This window comes from Lutra lutra, chromosome 4 (genome assembly GCF_902655055.1).
Source record: "Lutra lutra chromosome 4, mLutLut1.2, whole genome shotgun sequence".
Taxonomy (NCBI): Eukaryota; Metazoa; Chordata; class Mammalia; order Carnivora; family Mustelidae; genus Lutra; species Lutra lutra.
In genome coordinates, this window is record NC_062281.1 from 141,877,596 (window position 1) to 141,903,171 (window position 25,576).

The window sequence follows — 25,576 nt, forward strand, 5'->3', positions numbered from 1 at the left end:
AATCTCCAAAGTAGCACATTGAAGGGAATGTGCAATGAATACTAAAAAAGGAAAAATGAACCTGCAAATACATCGCAGCTGGCAGCTTCTTAAAATCCTAATCTCTTCATTTAATGAAATACAAGTGATTTTCAATTTCAGCAACCAAGACAAAATAAATCTTCTACATTGACTACCAAAGTAAAATGAGGGCTGAACTTCATTTAAATCAGGACAAGAAGAGGTTTGGAATAAGTATCACATCATCTATCAATATCAGACTTTGCTTGTTTACTAGGAAGTAACTGAACACTAAAACAAAAACAAGAGTAGGGTGGGAATTGAAGGTCAGTGTTGCTCACTAGGTGGACAGGTCTGGTCCTGCACTACCTAATAGTACATGCTTTGCAGGTTCTCCAGTGCTCTTTCCTCTCCTCCTCTTTATTCCACATGTCTACTGCCCACTGACATTCCCTGCCTCACTCTCCTCTCACATACCTCATATTCCCATTCTTGCTGCATCCATGTAGGCAATTCTCATGTGTGCGTAAGGATCTATACACCAAAGGAATTATTACAGGAATGGGTTTATCAGTGAAAAATTGTAAACAATCTAAATGTCCGTAAACAGAATAGGAAAATATATTAAAACATGTTTATTCTATGGAATACAATTCAACTGCTGAAAAGAATAAGATAAAGCTATACATAACAGCATGTGAAGATTTCCAACATATATTGCTAGGTGGAAATAGCAAGTCACAGAGCGGTACCATATGTTAACCATTTGGGTTAAAAAAAATGGGAAAGAAAAACATTAATGTGTTGAGAGTCACTAGATGATGGGGGTGGAGCACAGGAAGCAGAGGTGTGAAGAGGTACTGTCCCATTTCACTCCATTTACACTGGTATTACTTAGATTTCTTAAAGTGTCTTTTTATGAATTACTGTGTAGCTTAAAAATTAACTTTAAAAATGTCACGGTTGTATTCTTTCTCACTTCTAATAATATTCTCAAGCAGGATATGAACAGAAAGAAAACAGTCAGGTTTATTGACTTCCGTATCTCACACTTGGACTCCAGTGTTTGACTATGATTTCCTTCCTGTGCTCTGACAGAGTCACTAATTTTAGGTATGCCTTTATGGTTAGAAACAGCATTTTGCTTTGCTTGAATTTTTGAACCAATAATCTCAGGAAAGAACTATGTTTCTGTAATACCAGTATAGTATAGTGTGTTTTTTTCTTTTCATAAAGTTAGGCCAGAATCCTCTTACCACCCCAAACAAAAATAGACCATTTAAGAATAAGTTCCTAATTTGTTGCTAAATGCTAATTATGAGAATTAGAGAATAAGTTGTTTTCCTGAATATAAGCATAAAGAAAATACATCTTCAGAAAACTGATGGAAATCCTAGATATAAAAGATGCATAGTGTTTATCCTAAATTAAGTTGAAAAGTGAAATTAGCAAGATGGCTAAAGGAGTTTTAACACGAAACATTAATTGGAATTTAATGGTGTAATTTTAGCAGTGGGAAAGAGACATAATAACATTCTATCAATCCTTTGTTGGAGTTCCTTGTAATATTGCCTTAACTGTAGCATCCAAGAACGTGTTACACAATCCACTCTATGAATCAGAATCCAATTATTTTATATTGGTTTCATGCTTTTACCCAAGAGAAATTCATAAATTGTTTTTAATTACTTCTTTTATTTTAAATCAGTAGTGTCTGCCAAGTGGATAACATTTCCCATTAAAACATCACCTCCTATAATTGGTATAATTACTTAGTAAAGAGATAAACCACAACACAATTTGCCAATCTTTGGGTTTATAATATCTAATTATGTTCAACACATAGTATTTTATTCTCACGGATCACAAAAAGAGCATAATCTTGAACAAAACCCAAACATTTATGATAAAGTAATTAGAAAGAAACAAGTTAATTATTGCATATAGAACTGCCTCTTTGAGCAGTCTCTGAGAGAGAGCTCCTTTTTATGCAGCTGTTCAAGAAGTAAGGAGGTTTGAGGGCATTTTGGGTGCCCTTCACTTGGGCTGGTGGTCTTCTGGCTGGAGATGGAAGATTTGGTACAATCCCAAGATAGAGGGTTTTCAAGGAGGACCAGGACCCAGGTCACATATTTGGAAGAGAGAATCCCCAGCCTGGGATTTTCATCCTGTATGCATAGGTTGATGCAGAAGAGGGTTGTTGGGGACAGGCATGACATTCAACATCTGTTTCAGCAGATTTGCTTTCACCTATTTTACATTTTGGGCTTCTACAAAAAATTTCATTTGGAGAAAGGGTATCAGTTGCTAAAATTTATTTTTGAAAACCTCTGTCTATGCCATGGTCATGCGCTGCCTCTATGACAAAGAGGGAATGACTGAACATATATAAGAAAAGAAAAAAAGGTGGGAAAACCTTGCGATTGAACCAGGAGGGCAAACATTAGACGAGAACCACATGCTAACACTCATAAGCCTTTTTATATCGTCAGTTGTGTATCTAACTCTGGTTAAAAACACATTCCTAATTTAAAAAATAATAAAACACACACATAAACCAAGAAAACAACCCTAAACAATACTTCACTTGTGCCTTCCCCTATTGCTTCTATATAAGAAAAGAGTGGAAGAGTGTGAAGAAGATACTAGAACAGGAGGAAATTGGATGTCCCTTAATCAGTTTTAGTATTGCCTGGAATTGGGATTCCATTTTGCTTCAGCATTACTGAGGATTAATCTGCTTTTCTTTCTTTGTATTTCTCTCTCCTTCTACCCTTTCAATGGTATCTTGAGGGACTTTTTCTGCCTCTTTCTTTCTTCCTCCTGCTCCTTACAAACACTATGAGACTCAGAGAGAGAAAGTTAATAAAAAGCCAGATGGAAAGATAAATAGATATACATATTTGTCCCCCAGTCTACAGAAGATGCTGGCTGAGAATGGGTAGGTGGCAAGGGGTTGGGATTAGGGCCAACTTGTACAGGAGACAAAGAAGTAGAGATATTAGTCACTGGATAACTTTTCTATAGAAGGAATTTGAATTAGCAAACTGATTCTCACCCACTGGCTCCTACCTGTGATTCAGATGGCAACATCAGTGTCCCTTCCTGGAAGAGAGCTTCCCTGACTGCCCAGCAAAAAGTGGCCACCAAATCACTCTCCACTACATTACCTCATTTTACCTCTCTACACAACATTTATTATTATATGGAATTTTTATTCTTTATTTTTTTCTGCCTCTCCCCAGCCCTAGCTTTAGCCCCTTCCCCACAAAAATGTAAGCTCATTGAAGGGCATATATTGTCTGTTTCTTGGCCCTAGAATATAAGCCCCAAGGCTGTAGGGACTTGGCTGGTTTTGTTCACATCTGTATTGCTCAAAGTGCTTTGCACATCCAGTACTTCAGTGGATAGTTGAATAAAAGAATCATGGAAAGAAAACCCTTTCTTACTGACAAGGTTGCATTGTGGTGAAACAGTTGAAACTTTCCCTTAGTTGGAGCAATGGCAGGCACATTGCCTGTATTATAGGTAGAGCTTCAGTTTTTAGTCCATTGGACCTACAAGGGTTAATGGCAAAGATGGAACTAGAAGTATCTTCTCTGTGCTGAACAGTGATGTGGGTATGGAAAAGACACCATAGGAAGAGAAAGGAGCCTCCTTCTCACTCCAGAGGACAAGAAGTTCTAAAGGACGCATTCTCTGCAATGGAAATTTATGTAGATCAAATAATGCTGCAGTCTCTTAAGCTTGACAATAGCTTTTTTGATGTGTGGCAGATTACAGTTATAGTGAAATATACTATGAAAATATTCTTCATATGTAAACAGATGTCTTCATCAGGTTGGTAGACATCAAAGATTTGTCTCAGTCTTTAGCTATTTCTATCCCTGTACTTCCTGCCTTTTTGCTTCATTATATTCTCCCTTCAAAGAAGAATAAAGGAAAGGCATATGATCGTTTACAGGTCATGCTTAATATTAGCATTTCATTAGTGAAATAAAATATACTCCTTTTAGAATATGTAAAAAAGTACAACAAATATACACAGATTTTAGGACAAACAAAATAGAAATTCATAGTAAGGGATACGTTTTTTACACTGTGAATAGTAATGTTCCATTTTGGAGCAAATGACTTTAGTACATGACATAAAGTAAAATAAAGATTGTCAATGCGAAAAAAAGTGAATTATAACAAATTGCTTATATGCTGGGCATTAAAGTCTTCATAGATAGAACAACCATATGATTTATCATCCAAATGGGATGCTTCTAAGAGTGAAAGGGTACACTGGTCATAAATAGCACTGGAGCAAAAGACCACAAACCAGCGTAAACCAGGGTGTATTGTCCTCTTCCTCATGGGGACACTTAATGACAATAAAACAGCATTTGGGTTTAAAAAAAATTTTTTTTAAATTTAAAGTTGTTTTTTTTTTCTTAAATTTATTTGACAGAGATCACAAGTAGACAGAGAGGCAGGCAGAGAGGAGGAAGCAGGCTCCCTGCTGAGTAGAGAGCCTGATGCAGGGCTCTATCCCAGGACCCTGGGATCATGACCTGAGCCAAAGGCAGAGGCTTTAACCCACTGAGCCACCCATGTGCCCCCCCTTTTTTTAAATTTTGAAGAAAAGCCAAAACAAAACAAAATAGCTTGTTCATGTGCTTAACACACAGTAGGCAACTGGTCCTTTTAAAATTAACTGCTCAATTTATTATAATAAAATCAAACTAATTAATCTGAATATAAATTATTATTGTTGATAACTGTTCAAAGGAAAAGAGAAATTCAGTGGATAGTCTACTCTATTTTCAAATTATTCTGATCGTTAGAAAAATTTTTCCCTGGACCATAAAAATTAATCAGAATAGAGAAGTCTGCAGGATGCCAGGGTGGCTCAATTTGTTAAGTGACCAACTCTTGTCTTTGGCACAGGTTATGATCTCAGGGTCATGAGATTGAGCCCCATACTGGGCTCTGTTGAGTGTGAAGTCTGCTTGGGATTGTCTCTCTCTTTCTGTCCCTCCCACTCTGCTCACACTCTAAAAAAATTTTTAAAAAGTAGAGAAGTTTGCTGAGTACCATTTTTCAGCTGAAAATATACATTTCATATTTTAAGATGACCTATCTTTCAGTATTGACCTGGGTGGGTGATAAAGTTCACCTCCAGTCCTAGACCTTATTGAGTATAGCTATCAGGAGCACCATGTTGAGAGGATTCTGAGGTCACCTTAAGGCTTAGCAGAAAGGTGTGTGGTGATCAGTTAGTGATGTCTGCAGGAGACATGGGATATGGGGCAATGGTAGGCATGGCAAGTGTTGCCATCCCAGATTTGGACAAATATGGGTTTTAACAATGATTGCCTGACATATATCTAATACACAGTTGATTACAAAAGGAATAATTACACCTTGCTGATAATGCATCTACTACTTCAGTTCTGCCATAGTGTAATTAATTCACCAGCTACACCATAAGACAACAATGCCATCACACTTAACCTGAATGAAGACAGCAGTTTCATTATGTCCTCACATCATTGTTTTATCACTCTCTTAGTCCAAAATCAAAATAAAGGAACATCAAACCCCTAATACCTGCATAGAAAGTAGTAGAAAAAAATAATACAACAGACATGCTAATTAATGCTCCTCTGATTCTATTCTTATTTTGTTGTTGGGACTATATTTTTATCACTCAAGAGAATTTTAAGCCATAAAATGAAAATTAAACTTGCTTCTCCTCTTGCAAACAAACACTAATGTCTCAATTTTTAAGAACTATTTCCAACATTTATTTCACCACCACATATCTTGCAGTATTTATCCTTTGTACAACAGAGAGATCTGTTCTATGCCTTGCAATGAAGGGAAATAAAAAGAATATAATTGTTGATACTTCTAAAAAAAATACAGAAGGTGTACCTAATATTGGTGCTTCCTTTGTGACTATGCAGTATGTTCCATCTTTGGAACTTAACTCTCTAACTTTAAAAAAAATAGGTCGGAATTAAACTTAGATTGAAGAGGAGATGATCCAACTTCAGATTGCAAGGCAGCTTTCCCATAATCACTTTGACTATGCAGCTCTACTTTTCCAAGAGTGAAATCGTATTGAAGTGGTTTTCCAAAATATTTTGTGGAAAATAAGAATTAATAGATGGCAACTCCTCATTCATAACCCCCAAACAGGAAACAAATTCATCGGGCAACAGGGTCTGTTCTGGAATAGTTTCATTGGGTGAAGCATTTTCCAAAAGCATGGTAGTTTCTCCCTCAACTGAGTTTTGCATGTCCAGAGGGCTGCATTCTCCTTGATTTAAAATGAGGCTTAATTCTTCAAAAAATAGTGTGTTGCTTAGCGAATTCATACTTGAGACAGAAAAAGCAAAATTAGGGTATTTTTTAAATCTGGCATTTTCCCCCAGGTCTAAGGAATCAGCCATTGGTTTGAGAGTTGATGAAGATGCGTCATCATTTTTGCTGAGATGGTTTCCCCCAGTGAGAAAATTTGAAATCTGGGGTTTATACCCAGTGCTGAGACCAGGAATATACACAGCTGTAGCGTTGGTGAGTAGTGACTTCTGCAGGCAGTCTCTGGCCTCCAGGGATAATGTTTTCTTTTCTGTCTTGTAGTCCATGGGCTTGTTTTCTTCTGGGAGAAAGATTTCTATCTCTGTAATCACCGGATCAACATATAGGACCTGCTCGCTGGAATTATTATTCATAAATTCACTTTTTTCCTAGAAAGAAAGATTTTATTTTTATTTTGCAAAAGGCATTTAATAAAGGAGCTAACTGGATAATTAAGTAAAAACTGGAATTCTGCTTTCCCTCAGCTTTCCTTTCCCCTCCCTCTTCTGATACTGTTTCTCCTCTCATACAGTTTCCTCCTTTTGTTACCCTCCTCAATTCCAAGTCTTTATTAAATTCTCCCACAAGGAGACTAAAGAAAGGAATAATAAAAATAATCCTTGTTTAAAGCACATGTCTTGGTTTAAAAATTTTAAAGAGAAAAATGTATCTTGCATATTAACTTGCATATTATTTCAGTACCTTTTAATATTTGGAAGTTTAATATATTGGAATATTTCTGAATATCATGGAGCATTACTACAAGAAAATACCTCATTGCTTAAATAAAAGAAAGTGCGAGAATCCTGTTTTGCTTCTATTTTCAAATAATGTAATAATAAATGCTTTGTGCTGAAGTTCTAAAGGTATATGCAGCTATTCACAACTCAGACATGAACAGGAGGGTCAGTGAAGAGGGGTTTTATTTGTATAAAAGCCTGATGACTTTTCTGGGTAAGAAAATGACTTGAGGCCTCAGAGCTGATGGCTGGCTTCCTAAGGCAAATAACTCCCAACAACTGCTGTGATAAAATTATAGCCACTTGCTATGGACTGAATGTTTGTGTTCCTCCAGAATTTATATGTTGAAGCTCTAATCCCTAGTGTGATGATATTAAGTGGTGGGGCCTTTGTTGGGTAATTAGGTCATGAGTGTGGAATTCTCATGAATAGAATTAGTGCCCTTGTAAGAAGACATGGGATTGTTATCTCTCCTCTGCCCTGTGAGGATACTGCAAGATGGTGGCCCTCTTCAGGAGAGCTCTCACCAGGAACTCAGCCTGCCAGTGCCTTAATCTTGACTGTGAGAAATAACGTTTGTTGTTTAAGCCATCCAGCCTATGGTGTTCTGTTATAGCAGTCCACTAGAACACTACCCCTTAATCTTTAGGCAGAAAACAAAACTTCATCTGAAGGTTTGTTTCTAATTCCAGTAGCCCAGAATGGGAAGAAAGTTTGGCAAAAAAAAAAAAAAAAAAAAAAAAAAAAAAAAAGAAAGAAAGAAAGAAAAGAAAAAAAGACTTTGAATAAAGCAGCATGAAGTGTCATTCAGATTTTCTTCAGATTCAGCCTCCTAGGGAGCATGCCAGGTTTGGGTTGGGAAGGGCAGACATGTTTTTGAAGGTCAGATGAAAATCAAAGAAACTAGGCATGTTATAAGAAACAAAGAATACAAGGTGGCTATGTTCTGTAGAAGGAGGTTTTTTCTTCCGGCTGGCAACTGAGTGATGTGGGTGGGAGTCAAACTGTAATGAAGGACATGGAAGAGCAAAAGGGACCATTCCAGAGTGAAGATAATAATGGAAGAAGAGGATCTGACCACAACGAGGTCAGGGACAGTTCTCTGAGCCACAGAAAATCCCCAGTTCCCTTAGATAATAATTAGTGGAGGAATAAGAACTACCTAGTAGAAAGAAAAACAGGATTACAGTATTTATTATCTATAGTTTGATGAATATATGCTTGTCCTTCAGTTATTTGTTAACTATGTACTTCATCACATATGTAAGTTTAGTTGTTCTAGATCACCCCTGCACTATTAGTAGGCAATATTATCTCCTTCAAAATCAGCTGTGTGTACACACTTTCTCACCTTCAATTATCCAGAGATAGGAATCCTCCCTTCTGCCTAAGGTGAACCTTTTCACCTCATCCCTTTAGACCATCCCCTCCTCTCTTTTTCACAGTCTTGTTTGACCGATATTCCCTCTTTCTCTGTAGTAGTCCCTCTTAAGCCTGACCAATTTAGTATAAATATGCTTCTGACTCATGTCCCTCTGAAGCTACTGTTGTTCATTGACTGCATGCGGATATGAGTTCTGTAACAGGACCTTCTATGATCTGATCCTAGTCACCATTGCAGCAATATACCAACCATTCCTATCAAGCTTTTCAATAAAGCAATACCTAACAAGCTTTTCTCATTCTGTGCTTTTTCTCATGCTGTCCTCTGTATTTTGAATGTTTTCTGTTTCTCCTAAGCAACTCCTTCTCATCTTTCCATGTGCTTCTTGAATACCCCCCATCATGTTTGGTTTCATTTCTGTCACTGCACTTCTATCAGAGCACTGTAATGCTTGGATGATATCTCTGTCCCATCGGCTGGGTTTTGAGACACTTAATGGTGAAACCAGACTGCCAAAAAGTAGAAGGAGCACACATAGCAGAATCTTTTCCCTCCTAATAATCAGCAACAGTTTCTCCATAACTGGCAAAGTCCCCTATAGTCTCTGGGTCTTCCCTGCACACTTTCCTGTTCTTTTTGAAGTGGAAACCTGGCCCAGGCCTGGTGACATTATCTTCCACAGTCCTCTCACATTTATTTTCTCAAATCCATTGGATATCAGGAATGAAGCTGATCTCACCTGATTCTCCAATCTCATGTGAAACAGAAGACTCTTTTTGTCTTTGAGCCTCATTTTACTGAGCTTTTCTGCCTTTCTCCTTTCATCCATGAAGTCATCTATCAACTATTGGCCACAAGGTGACTGACACCTGGCCCACAAGCTTCCTCTTCCCTTTTCTCTTTTGAATAGCATTGTTTCTTTCTTCCTTCTCTCTTTCCTTCCCCTAACTTAAACCCCTCATCTCCCTTAAGTATAATTTGAAATATATATAATTCTGTTTTGACATATGTTTATACTATTATGCTAAAATGTACACACATTTATTTATTTGAACAGAAGTTCTATTCTAATTATTGGATTGCACTTTTAGTCTTAGCCGCCACTTAGTTTTTATTTGATGGTGTTTGGTTACCTGTAGCATTTTTACAACATTACTGTTTTCCATATTGGGAATATCTTCATGAAGCCACTTTGGTATTAGCAATAAGAGTCTTCTTTTAATCCTAGGAAATAAAAATAACACATTAGAAGAAGCATTTTACTTAAAGATTGGAGCAGGCAATCACATAGGAGGCCAGGAAATCACCTGGAATGGAATACATAATAAAGGTTAAACTTCCTGATGTAGATTTCCATCTCCAACTTGAGTAAGTTAAGTGGGAAGTTGATTCAATATCTTTTCAGATTTCCTCCTCTCTCTATTGTTCTTTTTTTTTTCTAACGAGCCAGAACATTTCAAAACACTCACACTAGATTCAAGTTGAGTGGGAGAACCACCCTGGAAATAAAACTATATGCGTGTGCAATATGGCTAACCATTATAAGCAGATATCAGTGTAGAAAGGATTGGAAAATATTAGGGATATTTTGTAGAGCTTTCCAAGCTGACCACAGCCACAGAAAAATATTGAAAAAGAGAATGCTGTATAATAAAATGGTATAGTTCTAGCTCCTCTAATTCTGAATTTGTTCTGTTTCCATAGAGGGTTGAGGTGATAATGCTGTCTCCAAACGTTGTTTATGTGGATAGAGTAGGAGGCTGAAGAAGTTGTCTTGCAGTTGTATGGCACAGTGAGAATATTGGTTTTTTACTTAGGTTGTGTGTTTATTAAGGACCACTGGGGTGAGGTGATGGAAAGGAAAGGGAGAAGTTGTGAACACCCCACTTCTTCCCCAAGCTACACTGGGCACTGCAGAAAGAAGCACTTTCTGCATTTTATAGTACAAATCGATTTGAGCAGAGGTTGCAATAGGAACTTAGACTAAACTGATCTCTGGTGCATTTTTACCTGTAAACAAAGTATCTGTTAGCAACAGATCAGACTTGTTTATCTGTTTAAGCAAGTTTTCTAAGGACTTTTACTGAGTAACAACCAAAATGCTGAATGAACTTTGCTCATTCAATTTGACCTATTTGACCTTGAACTGTAGGGTAAAAATAATTTCTTTACACATATTTAGACAATGTTTTATGACTCAATTTTTTTTTTACTAATTCACACTCTCTTTCTGTACTTAAAATGAGACCAAATTAATAAGTTCATGCTATTACAGAAAATTTTTTACAGCATGCCAATACAGTGAGAACATTTAGATCTATATATCTACATAGATATCACAAATCTATACATATATATCTATATATATCACACACACACACATATATATGTATATATATCTACATAGATATATCTACATAGATCTATATATCTACATAGATATCACAAATCTATACATATATACATATACACACACACACACACATTCATTTTTGGTTTCAGTTTAAAACATTTTCCAGTTTTGTTTCGAAGTAAGGCTTCTATAAGTTATGTGTAGTTAGAGTAAATAAGAGTGTCTGCTTATATATTAAAGAGTTGTATTGAAATGATCTCATTTCATTTATCTTTTTTTTTAATTAATTTTTTATTTTTTCAGCATAACAGTATTCATTATTTTTGCACCACACCCAGTGCTCCATGCAATCTGTGCCCTCTACAATACCCACCACCTGGTGCCCCCAACCTCCCACCCCCCACCCCTTCAAAATTCTCAGATCGTTTTTCAGAGTCCATAGTCTCTCATGGTTCACCTCCCCTTCCAATTTCCCTCAACTCCCTTCTCCTCTCCATCTCCCCTTGACCTCCAAGCTATTTGTTATGCTCCACAAATAAGTGAAACCATATGATAATTGACTCTCTCTGCTTGACTTATTTCACTCAGCATAATCTCTTCCAGTCCCGTCCATGTTGCTACAAAACTTGGGTATTCATCCTTTCTTTTTTCTTTTTCTCTTTTTTTTTTTTACAGCTTTATAAACATATATTTTTATCCCCAGGGGTACAGGTCTGCGAATCGCCAGGTTTACACACTTCACAGCACTCACCATAGCACATACCCTCCCCAATATCCATAACCCCACCCCCCTCTCCCAACCCCCGCCCCCCATCAACCCTCAGTTTGTTTTGTGAGATTAAGAGTCACTTATGGTTTGTCTCCCTCCCAATCCCATCTTGTTTCATTTATTCTTCTCCTACCCCCTCAACCCCCCATGTTGCATCTCCTCTCCCTCATATCAGGGAGATCATATGATAGTTGTCTTTCTCCGATTGACTTATTTCGCTAAGCATGATACCCTCTAGTTCCATCCACGTTGTCGCAAATGGCAAGATTTCATTTCTTTTGATGGCTGCATAGTATTCCATTGTGTATATATACCACATCTTCTTTATCCATTCGTCTGTTGATGGACATCTAGGTTCTTTCCATAGTTTGGCTATTGTAGACATTGCTGCTATAAACATTCGGGTGCACGTGCCCCTTCGGATCACTACGTTTGTATCTTTAGGGTAAATACCCAGCAGTGCAATTGCAGGGTCATAGGGTAGTTCTATTTTCAACATTTTGAGGAACCTCCATGCTGTTTTCCAGAGTGGTTGCACCAGCTTGCATTCCCACAAACAGTGTAGGAGGGTTCCCCTTTCTCCGCATCCTCGCCAGCATCTGTCATTTCCTGACTTGTTAATTTTAGCCATTCTGACTGGTGTGAGGTGATATCTCATGGTGGTTTTGATTTGTATTTCCCTGATGCCGAGTGATATGGAGCACTTTTTCATGTGTCTGTTGGCCATCTGGATGTCTTCTTTGCAGAACTGTCTGTTCATGTCCTCTGCCCATTTCTTGATTGGATTATTTGTTCTTTGGGTGTTGAGTTTGCTAAGTTCTTTATAGATTTTGGATACTAGCCCTTTATCTGATATGTCATTTGCAAATATCTTCTCCCATTCTGTCAGTTGTCTTTTGGTTTTGTTAACTGTTTCCTTTGCTGTGCAAAAGCTTTTGATCTTGATAAAATCCCAAAAGTTCATTTTTGCCCTTGTTTCCCTTGCCTTTGGTGATGTTCCTAGGAAGATGTTGCTGCGGCTGAGGTCGAAGAGGTTGCTGCCTGTGTTCTCCTCAAGGATTTTGATGGATTCCTTTCTCACATTGAGATCCTTCATCCATTTTGAGTCTATTTTCATGTGTGGTGTAAGGAAATGATCCAATTTCATTTTTCTGCATGTGGCTGTCCAATTTTCCCAACACCATTTATTGAAGAGGCTGTCTTTTTTCCATTGGACATTCTTTCCTGCTTTGTCGAAGATGAGTTGACCATAGAGTTGAGGGTCCATTTCTGGGCTCTCTATTCTGTTCCATTGATCTATGTGTCTGTTTTTGTGCCAGTACCATGCTGTCTTGATGATGACAGCTTTGTAATAGAGCTTGAAGTCCGGAATTGTGATGCCACCAACTTTGGCTTTCTTTTTCAATATTCCTTTGGCTATTCGAGGTCTTTTCTGGTTCCATATAAATTTTAGGATTATTTGTTCCATTTCTTTGAAAAATGGATGGTACTTTGATAGGAATTGCATTAAAGGTGTAGATTGCTTTAGGTAGCATAGACATTTTCACAATATTTATTCTTCCAATCCAGGAGCATGGAACATTTTTCCATTTCTTTGTGTCTTCCTCAATTTCTTTCATGAGTACTTTATAGTTTTCTGAGTATAGATTCTTAGTCTCTTTGGTTAGGTTTATTCCTAGGTATCTTATAGTTTTGGGTGCAATTGTAAATGGGATGGACTCCTTAATTTCTCTTTCTTCTGTCTTGTTGTTGGTGTAGAGAAGTGCAACTGATTTCTGTGCATTGATTTTATATCCTGACACTTTACTGAATTCCTGTACAAGTTCTAGCAGTTTTGGAGTGGAGTCTTTTGGGTTTTCCACATATAGTATCATATCATCTGCGAAGAGTGATAGTTTGACTTCTTCTTTGCTGATTTGGATGCCTTTAATTTCCTTTTGTTGTCTGATTGCTGAGGCTAGGACTTCTAGTACTATGTTGAATAGCAGTGGTGATAACGGACATCCCTGCCGTGTTCCTGACCTTAGCGGAAAAGCTTTCAGTTTTTCTCCATTGAGAATGATATTTGCGGTGGGTTTTTCATAGATGGCTTTGATAATATTGAGGTATGTGCCGTCTATCCCTACACTTTGAAGAGTTTTGATCAGGAAGGGATGCTGTACTTTGTCAAATGCTTTTTCAGCATCTATGGAGAGTATCATATGGTTCTTGTTCTTTCTTTTATTAATGTGTTGTATCACATTGATTGATTTGCGGATGTTGAACCAACCTTGCAGCCCTGGAATAAATCCCACTATGTCGTGGTGAATAATCCTTTTAATGTACTGTTGAATCCTATTGGCTAGTATTTTGGCGAGAATTTTTGCATCTGTGTTCATCAAGGATATTGGTCTGTAGTTCTCTTTTTTGCTGGGATCCTTGTCTGGTTTTGGGATCAAGGTGATGCTGGCCTCATAAAATGAGTTTGGAAGTTTTCCTTCTATTTCTATTTTTTGGAACAGTTTCAGGAGAATAGGAATTAGTTCTTCTTTAAAAGTTTGGTAGAATTCCCCCGGGAAGCCGCCTGGCCCTGGGCTTTTGTTTGTTTGGAGATTTTTGATGACTGTTTCAATCTCCTTACTGGTTATGGGTCTGTTCAGGCTTTCTATTTCTTCCTGGTTCAGTTGTGGTAGTTTATATGTCTCTAGGAATGCATCCATTTCTTCCAGATTGTCAAATTTGTTGGCGTAGAGTTGCTCATAGTATGTTCTTATAATTGTCTGTATTTCTTTGGTGTTCGTTGTGATCTCTCCTCTTTCATTCATGATTTTATTTATTTGGGTCCTTTCTCTTTTCTTTTTGATAAGTCTGGCCAGGGGTTTATCAATCTTATTAATTCTTTCAAAGAACCAGCTCCTAGTTTCGTTGATTTGTTCTATTGTTTTTTTGGTTTCTATTTCATTGATTTCTGCTCTGATCTTTATGATTTCTCTTCTCCTGCTGGGTTTAGGGTTTCTTTCTTGTTCTTTCTCCAGCTCCTTTAGGTGTAGGGTTAGGTTGTGTACCTGAGACCTTTCTTGTTTCTTGAGAAAGGCTTGTACCGCTATATATTTTCCTCTCAGGACTGCCTTTGTTGTGTCCCACAGATTCTGAACCGTTGTGTTTACATTATCATTTGTTTCCATGAATTTTTTCAATTCTTCTTTAATTTCCTGGTTGACCCATTCATTCTTTAGAAGGATGCTGTTTAGTCTCCATGTATTTGGGTTCTTTCCAAATTTCCTCTTGTGATTGAGTTCTAGCTTTAGAGCATTGTGGTCTGAAAATATACAGGGAATGATCCCAATCTTTTGATACCAGTTGAGACTTGATTTAGGACCAAGAATGTGATCTATTCTGGAGAATGTTCCATGTGCACTAGAGAAGAATGTGTATTCTGTGGCTTTGGGATGAAATGTTCTGAATATATCTGTGATGTCCATCTGGTCCAGTGTGTCATTTAAGGCCTTGATTTCCTTGTTGATCTTTTGCTTGGATGATCTGTCCATTTCAGTGAGGGGAGTGTTAAAATCCCCTACTATTATTGTATTCTTGTCGATGTGTTTCTTTGATTTTGTTATTAATTGGTTTATATAGTTGGCTGCTCCCACGTTAGGGGCATAGATATTTAAAATTGTTAGATCTTCTTGTTGGACAGTTCCTTTGAGTATGATATAGTGTCCTTCCTCATCTCTTATTATAGTCTTTGGCTTAAAATCTAATTGATCTGCTATAAGGATTGCCACTCCTGCTTTCTTCTGATGTCCATTAGCATGGTAAATTCTTTTCCACCCCCTCACTTTAAACCTGGAGGTGTCTTCGGGTTTAAGATGAGTTTCTTGTAGGCAACATATAGATGGGTTTTGTTTTTTTATCCATTCTGATACCCGGTGTCTTTTGATTGGGGCATTTAGCCCATTAACATTCAGGGTAAGTATTGAGAGATATGAATTTAGTGCCATTGTATTGCCTGTAAGGTGACTGTTATTGTATATTGTCTCTGTTTCTTTCTGATCTACTACTTTTAGGGTCTCTCTGTGCTTAGAGGACCCCTTTCAATATTTCCTGTAGAGCTGGTTTGGTGTTTGCAAATTCTTTCAGTTTTTGTTTGTCCTGGAAGCTTTTAATCTCTCCTTCTATTTTCAATGATAGCCTAGCTGGATATAGTAATCTTGGCTGCATGTTTTTCTCATTTAGTACTCTGAATATATCATGCCAGCTCTTTCTGGCCTGCCAGGTCTCTGTGGATAAGTCTGCTGCCAATCTAATATTTTTACCATTGTACGTTACAGACTTCTTTTCCCGGGCTGCTTTCAGGATCTTTTCTTTGTCACTAAGACTTGTCAATTTTACTATTAGGTGACGGGGTGTGGACCTATTATTGATTTTGAGGGGGGTTCTCTGAACCTCTTGAATTTTGATGCTTGTTCCCTTTGCCATATTGGGGAAATTCTCTCCAATAATTCTCTCCAATATACCTTCTGCTCCCCTCTCTGTTTCCTCTTCTTCTGGAATCCCAATTATTCTAATGTTGTTTCGTCTTATGGTGTCACTTATCTCTCGAATTCTCCCCTCGTGGTCCAGTAGCTGTTTGTCCCTCTTTTGCTCAGCTTCTTTATTCTCTGTCATTTGGTCTTCTATATCGCTAATTCTTTCTTCTGCCTCATTTATCCTAGCAGTGAGAGCCTCCATTTTTGATTGCACCTCATTAATAGCTTTTTTGATTTCAACTTGGTTAGATTTTAGTTCTTTTATTTCTCCAGAAAGGGCTTTTATATCTCCCGAGAGGGTTGCTTTAATATCTTCCATGCCTTTTTCAAGCCTGGCTAGAACCTTGAGAATCGTCATTCTGAACTCTATATCTGACATATTACCAATGTCTGTATTGATTAGGTCCCTAGCCTTTGGTACTGCCTCTTGTTCTTTTTTTTTGTTGTGAATTTTTCCGCCTTGTCATTTTGTCCAGATAAGAGTTTATGAAGGAGCAAGTAAAATACTAAAAGGGGTGGTAACAACCCCAGGAAAATATGCTTTAGCCAAATCAGAAGAGATCCCAAATTGTGAGGGGGGAGAAAGGGGATAAAAAGGGGTTCAAAAAGAAAAAAAAAAAAAAAAGAAACTATTTAAAAAAAGAAAGCCGATAAAGAAAAAAATATAAAAAGAGGAAAAAATATATATATATTAGATAAACTATTTAAAAAACGTTAAAAAAGAAAACGGTAAAAGTTTAAAAAAATTTAGCAGAAGAAGAGAAAAAGAAAAAAAAATTGAAAAAGAAAAAAAAATTAAATTAACTGCAAGGCTAAAAAATCATGGGGAGAAAGCCATGAGTTCCGTGCTTTGCTTTCTTCTCCTCTGGAATTCTGCTGCTCTCCTTGGTATTGAAACAGCACTCCTTGGTAGGTGAACTTGGTCCCGGCTGGGTTTCCCGTTGATCTTCTGGGGGAGGGGCCTGTTGTAGTGATTCTCCAGCGTCTTTGCCCCAGGCGGAGTTTCACCGCCCTTACCCGGGGCCGCGCTGAGTAATCCGCTCGGGTTTGCTTTCGGGAGCTTTTGTTCCCTGAGCGCTTTCCGTAGAGTCCGGAGGGCGGGAATGAAGATGGCGGCCTCCCGGTCTCCGGCCCGGAGGAGCCGAGAGCCCGGGCCCCCACTCCTCAGTGCGCCCCCAGAGAACAGCGCCCAATGATCCCGTCACCCTGGCCTCTGGCCGCGCTCTGAGCTGACCGAGCCTGCGACCGGTTCAAGGCAACCCCGAGCTGAGAGTCACTCCTCGGCTCTGTCTCTGCAGCCGGCTTCCCCGTTCTAATACCGGTAAGCTCTGCGACACTCAGACACCCCCGATCCTTCTGCGACCCTGCGGGACCTGAGGCCGCGCTGACCCGGCCTGGGCTTCCAGTTAAGCCTCTGGAGCGATGTCCCTCAGCGGACCAGACTTTTAAAAGTCCTGATTTTGCTCCGTTGCTCCGCCGCTCGCCGGGAGCCGGTCCCTCCCCCCGCGGTCTATCTTCCCGTCGCTTTGGATTCACTTCTCCGCCAGTCCTACCTTTCAGGTAGTGGTTGATTTTCTGTTTCTAGAATTGCTGTTCTTCTTCTCTTCAATCTCCCGTTGGATTTGTAGGTGTTTGCAATCTTTAGATAAGCTATTTAGCTGATCTCCCGCTACCCGAAGTAGTCTCAGCCTGCTACTTCTCCGCCATCTTGACTCCTCTCATTTCATTTATCTTTTTAAAAGGAATACTTACTTAAATAATTAAATGAGCAAAGAATTATTCTATTTTCTTACTTGTCTTGCCAACTATAAATTAATTTTTGTTATTAATAACAAACTTAATGTTATTTAAAGTTTCACAGTATCTTTGGACAATAACAAATATTAATATTTTTATGTTATATAAGTTCAAACTTTAAGATGTTTCTGGGGGATTTATAATCAACTATGTTTTTAAAACAACCTAAAACAAGCTTTTCTATTAGTTTACACACCTTGTAATGATATCAAGGATATATTTATTAGTGGGTAATTAAACATTTGAAATATTACTAACCTCTGAGGAAAAGCCTACATAAATTAAAAAAAAATCAGAAGTTTATCTCACTTAGAATAGCTCATTCTAAATTTTCTTACTGCCTTTTGATTATTAATTTAAAAGAAAGAAAGATTATATCATGAAGCAAGTGATGGCAAGAAAGAGAAACCCAGTGCCAGTTAGGCAAAGAACATTTGTATGGTTAAAATTTGTGCATCATTAGCTATACAGGGAGACTGCCACATCAAACAGCTCTAGTCTATTCACAGATTAGAAATACTCAATGCATCTAGTAAAATTTAGAAAATTGAAGGCTTTGCTTTCCTCAAACTTTCATTTATCCATAACTAGGCATAGATCTTTACTAATTCCATTCTGGAAAACAGTGATTGAAGGAGGTCAAGAATGGGCATGGTAGCTGGATACTAGCACGCCAGCACAATTGGTATCAGAGTGATGAATTCAAATGTTGCCACACTGCTCCTCACACTGATTCAGAGGATTTGTTTAGGTAGGATTTGAGGCAGATTATCACCTAACCACTTTAAAGAGTCCAGGCACAGTGAGCAGGCTATGTAGCAAAGGAGAGAACGTGGGTTGTGATGTCAGCCAGGTCTGGGCTCTTCTTGGCTTAATGCTTAATGACCTTGGGCTGACCACTTAACCTCCTGAAGCCTAAAGTAAGTAATCTGTAAAATAAATCTTCGGGTTTTCCTGGCAGGGTCATCACAAGGATAAACGAATGACCTGTGTCAAGAGTTTGGCATGAGTTGGTAATCATTAAACACTGCTCCTTTTATATTTTTCTTTCTCTGATTAAAAACGTTGATGGGTTTTCCTAGTAAATAACTGAAATGACTAGGTTTGCTATATGTGGTCTAAATCAGAAAATAGAAATTCTACAGAAACCTACCCAGTTCTGAGTGATCTGTTAAATATCCCAATCAAAGAAAGAATTGATAACATAACAGCAAAGAAAACCATTCCTGATAAAAGTCCAGTGTCTTGTTGCCGGTTGTCTGAAAGAAAGAAAAATAACTTTAGCTAAGCATTAGTGTCTGTGGGATGTCAGAATCATTGTCCTCTCTACTCTGTGCGAAGCAAAAGTCATTGATCTCAAAGGAAAAAGGGAAAGGGAGAACAAAATTAACTTTAAATTAACTGGGCTGTGTGTACAGTGACTGTCCTTCCAAACTGCACGACAATACCTTTTTTTCCGAGAAAATTAGGCCGCATGTATCTGATATCAGTGGGTTTCTAGAAGTGCATCTCTGGCAAATGTGGTCAGCATTAGACATTTTTTTTTTTTCTGAGCTTGTGCATGCATATTTTATATAAAACGGTTTAGTGATGAACCTCATTTGGTTTGTCTGACACAAGTGAGAATTCCCAATTGCTGGTAACAGAGTCTAAAGCTGGCCACAATCACAATTGAGGTTTATTGGGTTTTCTTTTTAACCTTTAGAGCAAGACAAAAGTTATGTAGAAGTTGTCACCATTCTTCAAAATTTATTGTTCATGAATTTTTTTCTGCTGAGAAAGGACTTTTGCTCTACTTGAAACAATATATAAGAAAGATTTTCAAGTTGCTATATATTTTGCACTCACATTTTATCTTAAAAGCAATGCTTTTCTTGCATTTTGAAGCATCAATTAATCACCCCAAATCTTTAGATAATTAATATGGTATATTCAACACACGTTACCTACTAGGCTCATCACATTTTCTCCTTAGTACATGAAAAAAATCCTATTTTCTATTTTCAAATATAGACTATCACTGAGACATGACTATCAGACTGAAGTTTGTTTTGAGTGATGATAGATACTGGCTGCCTTTCCATCCTCATTCTTTCCTTCCTCATTCCCTTTAGCAAATATGTACCAGATACTTACAATGTGGCAGACACTTCACTGGCCCTGCCCTCGGTATTTCTCAGCTGTACCTGACATGCACCTGGGGTTTTCCAGGCTGCCTGGTCCCTCTCTCAAAGCCAGCTGGTGGGCAGGGGCCAGGCCAGTGTAGCTAATTTACTCCAAAGTCCTAGGGGGTGGGGTGGGGGGGCTCTGGGTGGCTCAGTCAGTTAAGCATCTGACTTTGGCTCAGGTTATGATCTCTGGGTCTTGGGATTGAGCCCTGGGACCAACCCATGTTGGGCCCTGTGGAGTGGGCTCCCTGCTCACTGAGGAGTCGGTTTGAGGATTCTTTCTCTCTTCCTCTGCCCTTCCCCCAGCTCACATGTGTGTCTGCTCTCTCTCTCTCTTACAAATAAATAAGTCTTAAAAAACAACAACAACAACCTCCACCCTCCAAAGACCCAAGGGAGATATGTAATGAGTGTTTTTCTAGGACTAAAACTCTATTGCTGAAGATTTCATGCAACTAATGTTGCCACATATCTTTAAGCATTAGTGCCTGGGAGAGAATAGAGAATTCCCACAATAACATGGGGCCAGGCAGCCAGGCATAGGGTTCTAAGGATACAGCAGAGTGATTAAGAGGCAACTGAAGATACATGGATTCACATTGGGCTCTGCCCCTTACCGGCCCAGTAACCTCAAGGCAAAATTATAAACTCACTGAAACTCAAGATTCCTCTTCTGTAAAACAGAGATCATAATACCTATCAAATAGGGCGGCAGGGTGCTCCTGGCCTCCCCAGTTCCCACAGAACTATCAAGGTGCAGACCTGGGTAGGTATCTGTAATTAGGTATCTATACTGGGCCTAAGCACTTGATTTACATGTACACACACTGAGTGGCCTCACTTCATGTTTCTTTATGAAGAAACACTTCATATTTCTTTATAATACTTAACTGCCACCTGACTCTTTTCTTGTTGTTGTTCTGTTTATTGTTTTTCTCCCCATCTGTCCAAAATGGAAGCCATGAAGACCAGGCCTTTGGTCGTTTTCTTTTCACTGCTGATTCCCCCCTACCCAGAACAGTGACTGGCACATAGGAGTTGCTTAATGAATAAATGAATAAATGAATGAAAGTCTCAAGAATGTCAATGTAACCTGCAAAAATTCTGATACTATTCCTGCCAGATTTCAATGCAGGGAGATAAATGGTATATCAGTGGTCGGAGGTGAAATAGTTATGCCTAAAGTTTTTCAATTTGCAATTTCTATTTAGGGTATACTGGTCCATTGCACTACCTGATCTCATAATTTTTTTATGCCTAAAACATTTAGGTAAGCTCATCAAAGGAAAGTACTGGGTCATCCTAATGAAACAGGAGCTGGTATGTACAAGAAAAAGAGCACAGACTTCAGGATTTGAAAAACAGGATTTGAATTTTAGTCTGTCACTTAGTATGACTTTGGACAAGTTCCTCAGTTTCTCTGAGCTCCAGTTTTCTCACATATAAAATAGATACATAATACTTTTCTCACCTGGTTGTTTTGAATATTGAACAAATGGTGTATACAACCTCCTAGCACATGGTAGACACTCAAATAATGTTTTTTAAGAAGGAGTTTTGGGGTCGTGAGACCCAGCACCCATTGAAATGAAAATGTATCCAACCCATAGCAAAGGCTGGCTAAGTCCACCTGAATCATTCTTTAAATTCAGTTTTAAGTGATCCTTATTGATTATTTTCCTATCAAAAACATGTAGCTTATCTTATTATCAAGAAATTTATGCCTGAAACATGATTTTTCAGTTGGAAGATTAAAATGGCTGATAAGTAAAGACTACGCAAAAAACCCAAGTAGTATTTTCTTACCAGAAGTAAGACGTCCTTTAAAGATGGAAGCAGTTAGATGCTCAGAATTCTGAGTATCATGTTGGAATGATTTCTGTGTGACCTGGGGAACTTCAACAAAATGAAATAGGGTGAGCTTCTTACATTTTGCATTTAGGTTACCCAGTTTCCTAAAAGGGTTCTTCACTTGTTTAGAGATGATTAAAGTATACTTTAATAGGCTTGAATGTGGAATAAAAGCAAAGGCCTTCAAATATGTGTGTCTTTTCTTCTCCTTTTTGTTTAATTGGGCAAATCCTAAGGAAGGAAACACTGAAAAGACAATAAAAACTACCTAGGGTTTGTAAAACTTCAAGGTGTGTCCTCTAATTTCATGAGGCTTCTAGGCAACAAATACCAAGGAGCTTTACTTAATTCACTGACCAAAAAAATGTACAATAATTGGTCTCTACGTGATTCCTTCCAATAGATGATGCAATAAAGTTTAGGTTTCCTGAAGAGCCTCCAGGATGTTTCATTTCTGCCTTTGCACAATCTTTGAGATACTGCTGGGGAACAGTATCTTGGCTCCATAGAAGAAGCCCAATTTTGATTAGCAGACACTTTGAGGTTATAACACAGGTGTGGAATTCTATTAATGACTTCCCTCTGCTCCTTTCCCACTGACAAAGATCCTGACCAGCCCTGATTAGTCATAACGACTGTCCAGACACAGCTAATGAAAGCTTCTGACCGGGGTGTGGTGAGCAGCCTTGGCACCTAACTCGCTTTCAGTCTGAACCCAAAAGAGTCCTGGTGCTTTCTTACTCATCTCCTCCCTCCTGATATTTAAAAGCTCCCAGAGGTGACTTCAAGGACACTATTCTTCTAGCTGACAGAAGACATTCCTGAAAATGGTTCTAAGCTCTGCATTCCCAAGTGTGCCTCAAGCCCTATTTATTCAGTTATTCTGATTTCAGTGTTCATATTTTTCTTTTTGAAGAATTACTTGCAGGACCAGGGAGGAATCATGATTTGAGGCACCTTTAACTGCCACCATGATATCACAGGCTTGTATAACAAGCTGTATGGCCCAGACAGCTCTCTTTGAGAAAATTATCACGGAGTTTCAATAAAAAGGTTCTTATGGTCTTTGGAAACTTTTGAAAAAGGTTGACCTGGGTGCAGGCAAAAGCTCAGTAGTTTTCTAAGAACAATGGGTAGGGAATTTTAGAAGGTGAAAACATCAGAAGAACCAAAAGTTCTTTTCTGTGTTTTTATTCTGTCTTCTCTACATCGAGAGGAAAATGTTGCACTGTGAATTGTGACAAATCAGGAATTCTTTTTGGCTTCTCAATGCTTCACTAAGTCTCTTTTGTTCCTGAGTATGTGGTTTCATCAAACTCTGGGAGCAAGGTTATGCCCCAATGGTCACCAGCCAGGTTTATTCATCTAAATTAGTATTTTTGTAGACTGATGTTCAGTCTTGGGAAGCCCAAGCAGGAGTCTGCATCTACATGATTTTGAGATTTTAAGACTAGATGTATTACATTAAAATGTAATGCAATTTTTAACTTGGCAAGATCATAGGTTTATAGCATATGTTGCTAGATTATTTTTGTTTTCACTTTCATTATTTTAAAATTAGCATTTTTATTTAAAAGTAATATGTGGTGCTGTGGCTTTTAATGCAGGTTAACTTAATTCTGTTGTATAAAGTACAGGTGATTATTTAGCAATGAAATTTTGGTTATTAATTTTTTTTACATAAAAATAATGTACCTATCTAACTAGGGCTTTATTAGCCCTAATAAGGAGAATAAACACAATTATCCTTTAGGGTCTTTTTGTTATCATAGTTTCAAATCAACCAGGTGCATTAATTTAAATTAGATTAGTCATTTTTAAATTCTTTTAAGACATGATTAATTGTCAGAGCATAATTTCACAAAGAATCAGATATCTGAAGTAAGACAATTTATAAACAAGATTGTCAGAGAGGAAATCAAGCCAATAACAAAATTTTTAAGCATAGGACTGAAATTAAACTGTATATAGTGTAATTTCATGATATACTGCCACCATGTGGCTAGGTCATTTCTTTTAAATCATACCTAATATTTATCATTATAAAAGCAGTAACCTTAATAGAGAGAACTGTAAGAGGAAAAATAAAAGGGAGAGGAAAAGAACCATCCCTAATCCTATCCCCTTAATCCTTTTGCTGTTAGCATTTTATAGTATTTCCAAGTATTTTGACACAGAAAAGCATTCAAAAACGCAGAATGATGTACACACACACAGAGAAACTTTAGAACTAAAAAAACATTTGTGTCTATCAGCTCTAATCATCAGTATGTTGCCTAATGTGCCAGAAAAATACCATGATATCTTCATTGTTGATTTAATATCTATGGTGCTATAGCCATAATGAGACCATTCTGTCTGGGCTCGTTTCCCTCCTAGCACATACCTGAGTATACTCAGAAACTCAAATTATCTCTAAGTTGGTAAGAGTTTTTATAAACCTTATGCAAACTGGTATCTGACTTTAGAATTAGTCTTTTCAAAGACAGTGCATTTAAACGAAATTTAGAGGGGAGTTAGAGTGGTTTTTTAAACAAAAAATGTAGTCTCTTGTTCTTGAATAAGACTAGAAGCATATAGCATAACTACAGTCTGTACCATATCAAATGCCAGCCTATTTTAATCAAATATGCTCAACAGTGCTTGGTTTTAGTCATGATGTATTTCATCTGTTTCTGAGGGACGATACCAAATCTTTTCTTGAGCCTTTCACTCTATGGCTATACCCTGGGGCAAAGTGTGTTTTATTATTCTTTTTAGGTGACCATTAATTGAGTACTGAATATGTTCCAGGTAATGTCCTAGACATTACATGCTTTCTCTCATTTAATCCTTCTATCAACCCAATCAGGCAGAAAATATTATTGTCCTCATTTCATGGATGAAGAAACAAAGGTGTACAAAAGATAGATGACTTAACCGAAGTCACCTAGGTAGAGGTCAAAGAGTGAAAATTCCCATTCAGTCATGATGCGTAGTTTTGCTGGTCACTGGCTCCATTAATTAATAGCCTCACTTCCACAGCAGGATGGCTGTGGATGGGGCAGCTCAGTCAGCCGTGTAGCAGGGGCCCCCAAGCTGAGACTTAGTCATTGTACCTCTGGGGGCTGGCCACGGTTTGTTAGAGCTGCTTGGCCTTGCAGGACTCCAACCCCCACCACAGCGAGCTATGGTTGGGCTCACCCATGTAGCACTGATTCCTAGAATCTTCCAACCTACAGTTCTTTCCTCCTGGAAGCCAACTACTTTCTTATTTATACATATAAGGCACACTAATTGTAGGATGCTTAAAAAGTATGGAAGAGTATAGAGAAGAAAGTACTACTTTATATTTGTTCACAGACTAGAAGCAATCATTTAAAAAAAATTTGTGAATAATCTTTTGTGTGTCTCTGTACCATAGTGTAGATCACACTCTTTGCTAAGTGTTGTGTCTTGTTTTTTCCTTTCTTTCAATATTATATCATGAACATTTCCTCATTTTATTAAAAGGTGTTCAAAACTGTCATACTAATAACAATTTAATATTGTGTTTGTGTATTTATTCAGTCATCACCCTGTTGAGAAACTGTCTAGTTTGGTGGTTTCAAATAAATCTTTGGATTCAGACAAAACTCACTTCAAATTCTGGTTCCACCACCTGGAAATGCA

General features: G+C 37.9%; 1 protein-coding gene across 1 annotated transcript in view; it reads right to left on the minus strand.

The window, feature by feature from the left end:
- Positions 1 to 5,881: 5,881 nt before the first annotated feature.
- Positions 5,882 to 25,576, minus strand: part of IL23R (interleukin 23 receptor) — a 65,062-nt gene continuing 45,367 nt past the window's right edge. The window contains exons 8-11 of the mRNA XM_047726341.1: positions 21,881 to 21,970; positions 19,060 to 19,165; positions 9,613 to 9,703; positions 5,882 to 6,743 (exon numbers count right to left, since the gene is read on the minus strand). Of these exons, the coding sequence (XP_047582297.1) occupies positions 6,090 to 6,743; positions 9,613 to 9,703; positions 19,060 to 19,165; positions 21,881 to 21,970 (941 nt within the window). The 3' untranslated portion in view covers positions 5,882 to 6,089. The remainder of the gene's footprint in view (positions 6,744 to 9,612; positions 9,704 to 19,059; positions 19,166 to 21,880; positions 21,971 to 25,576) is intronic.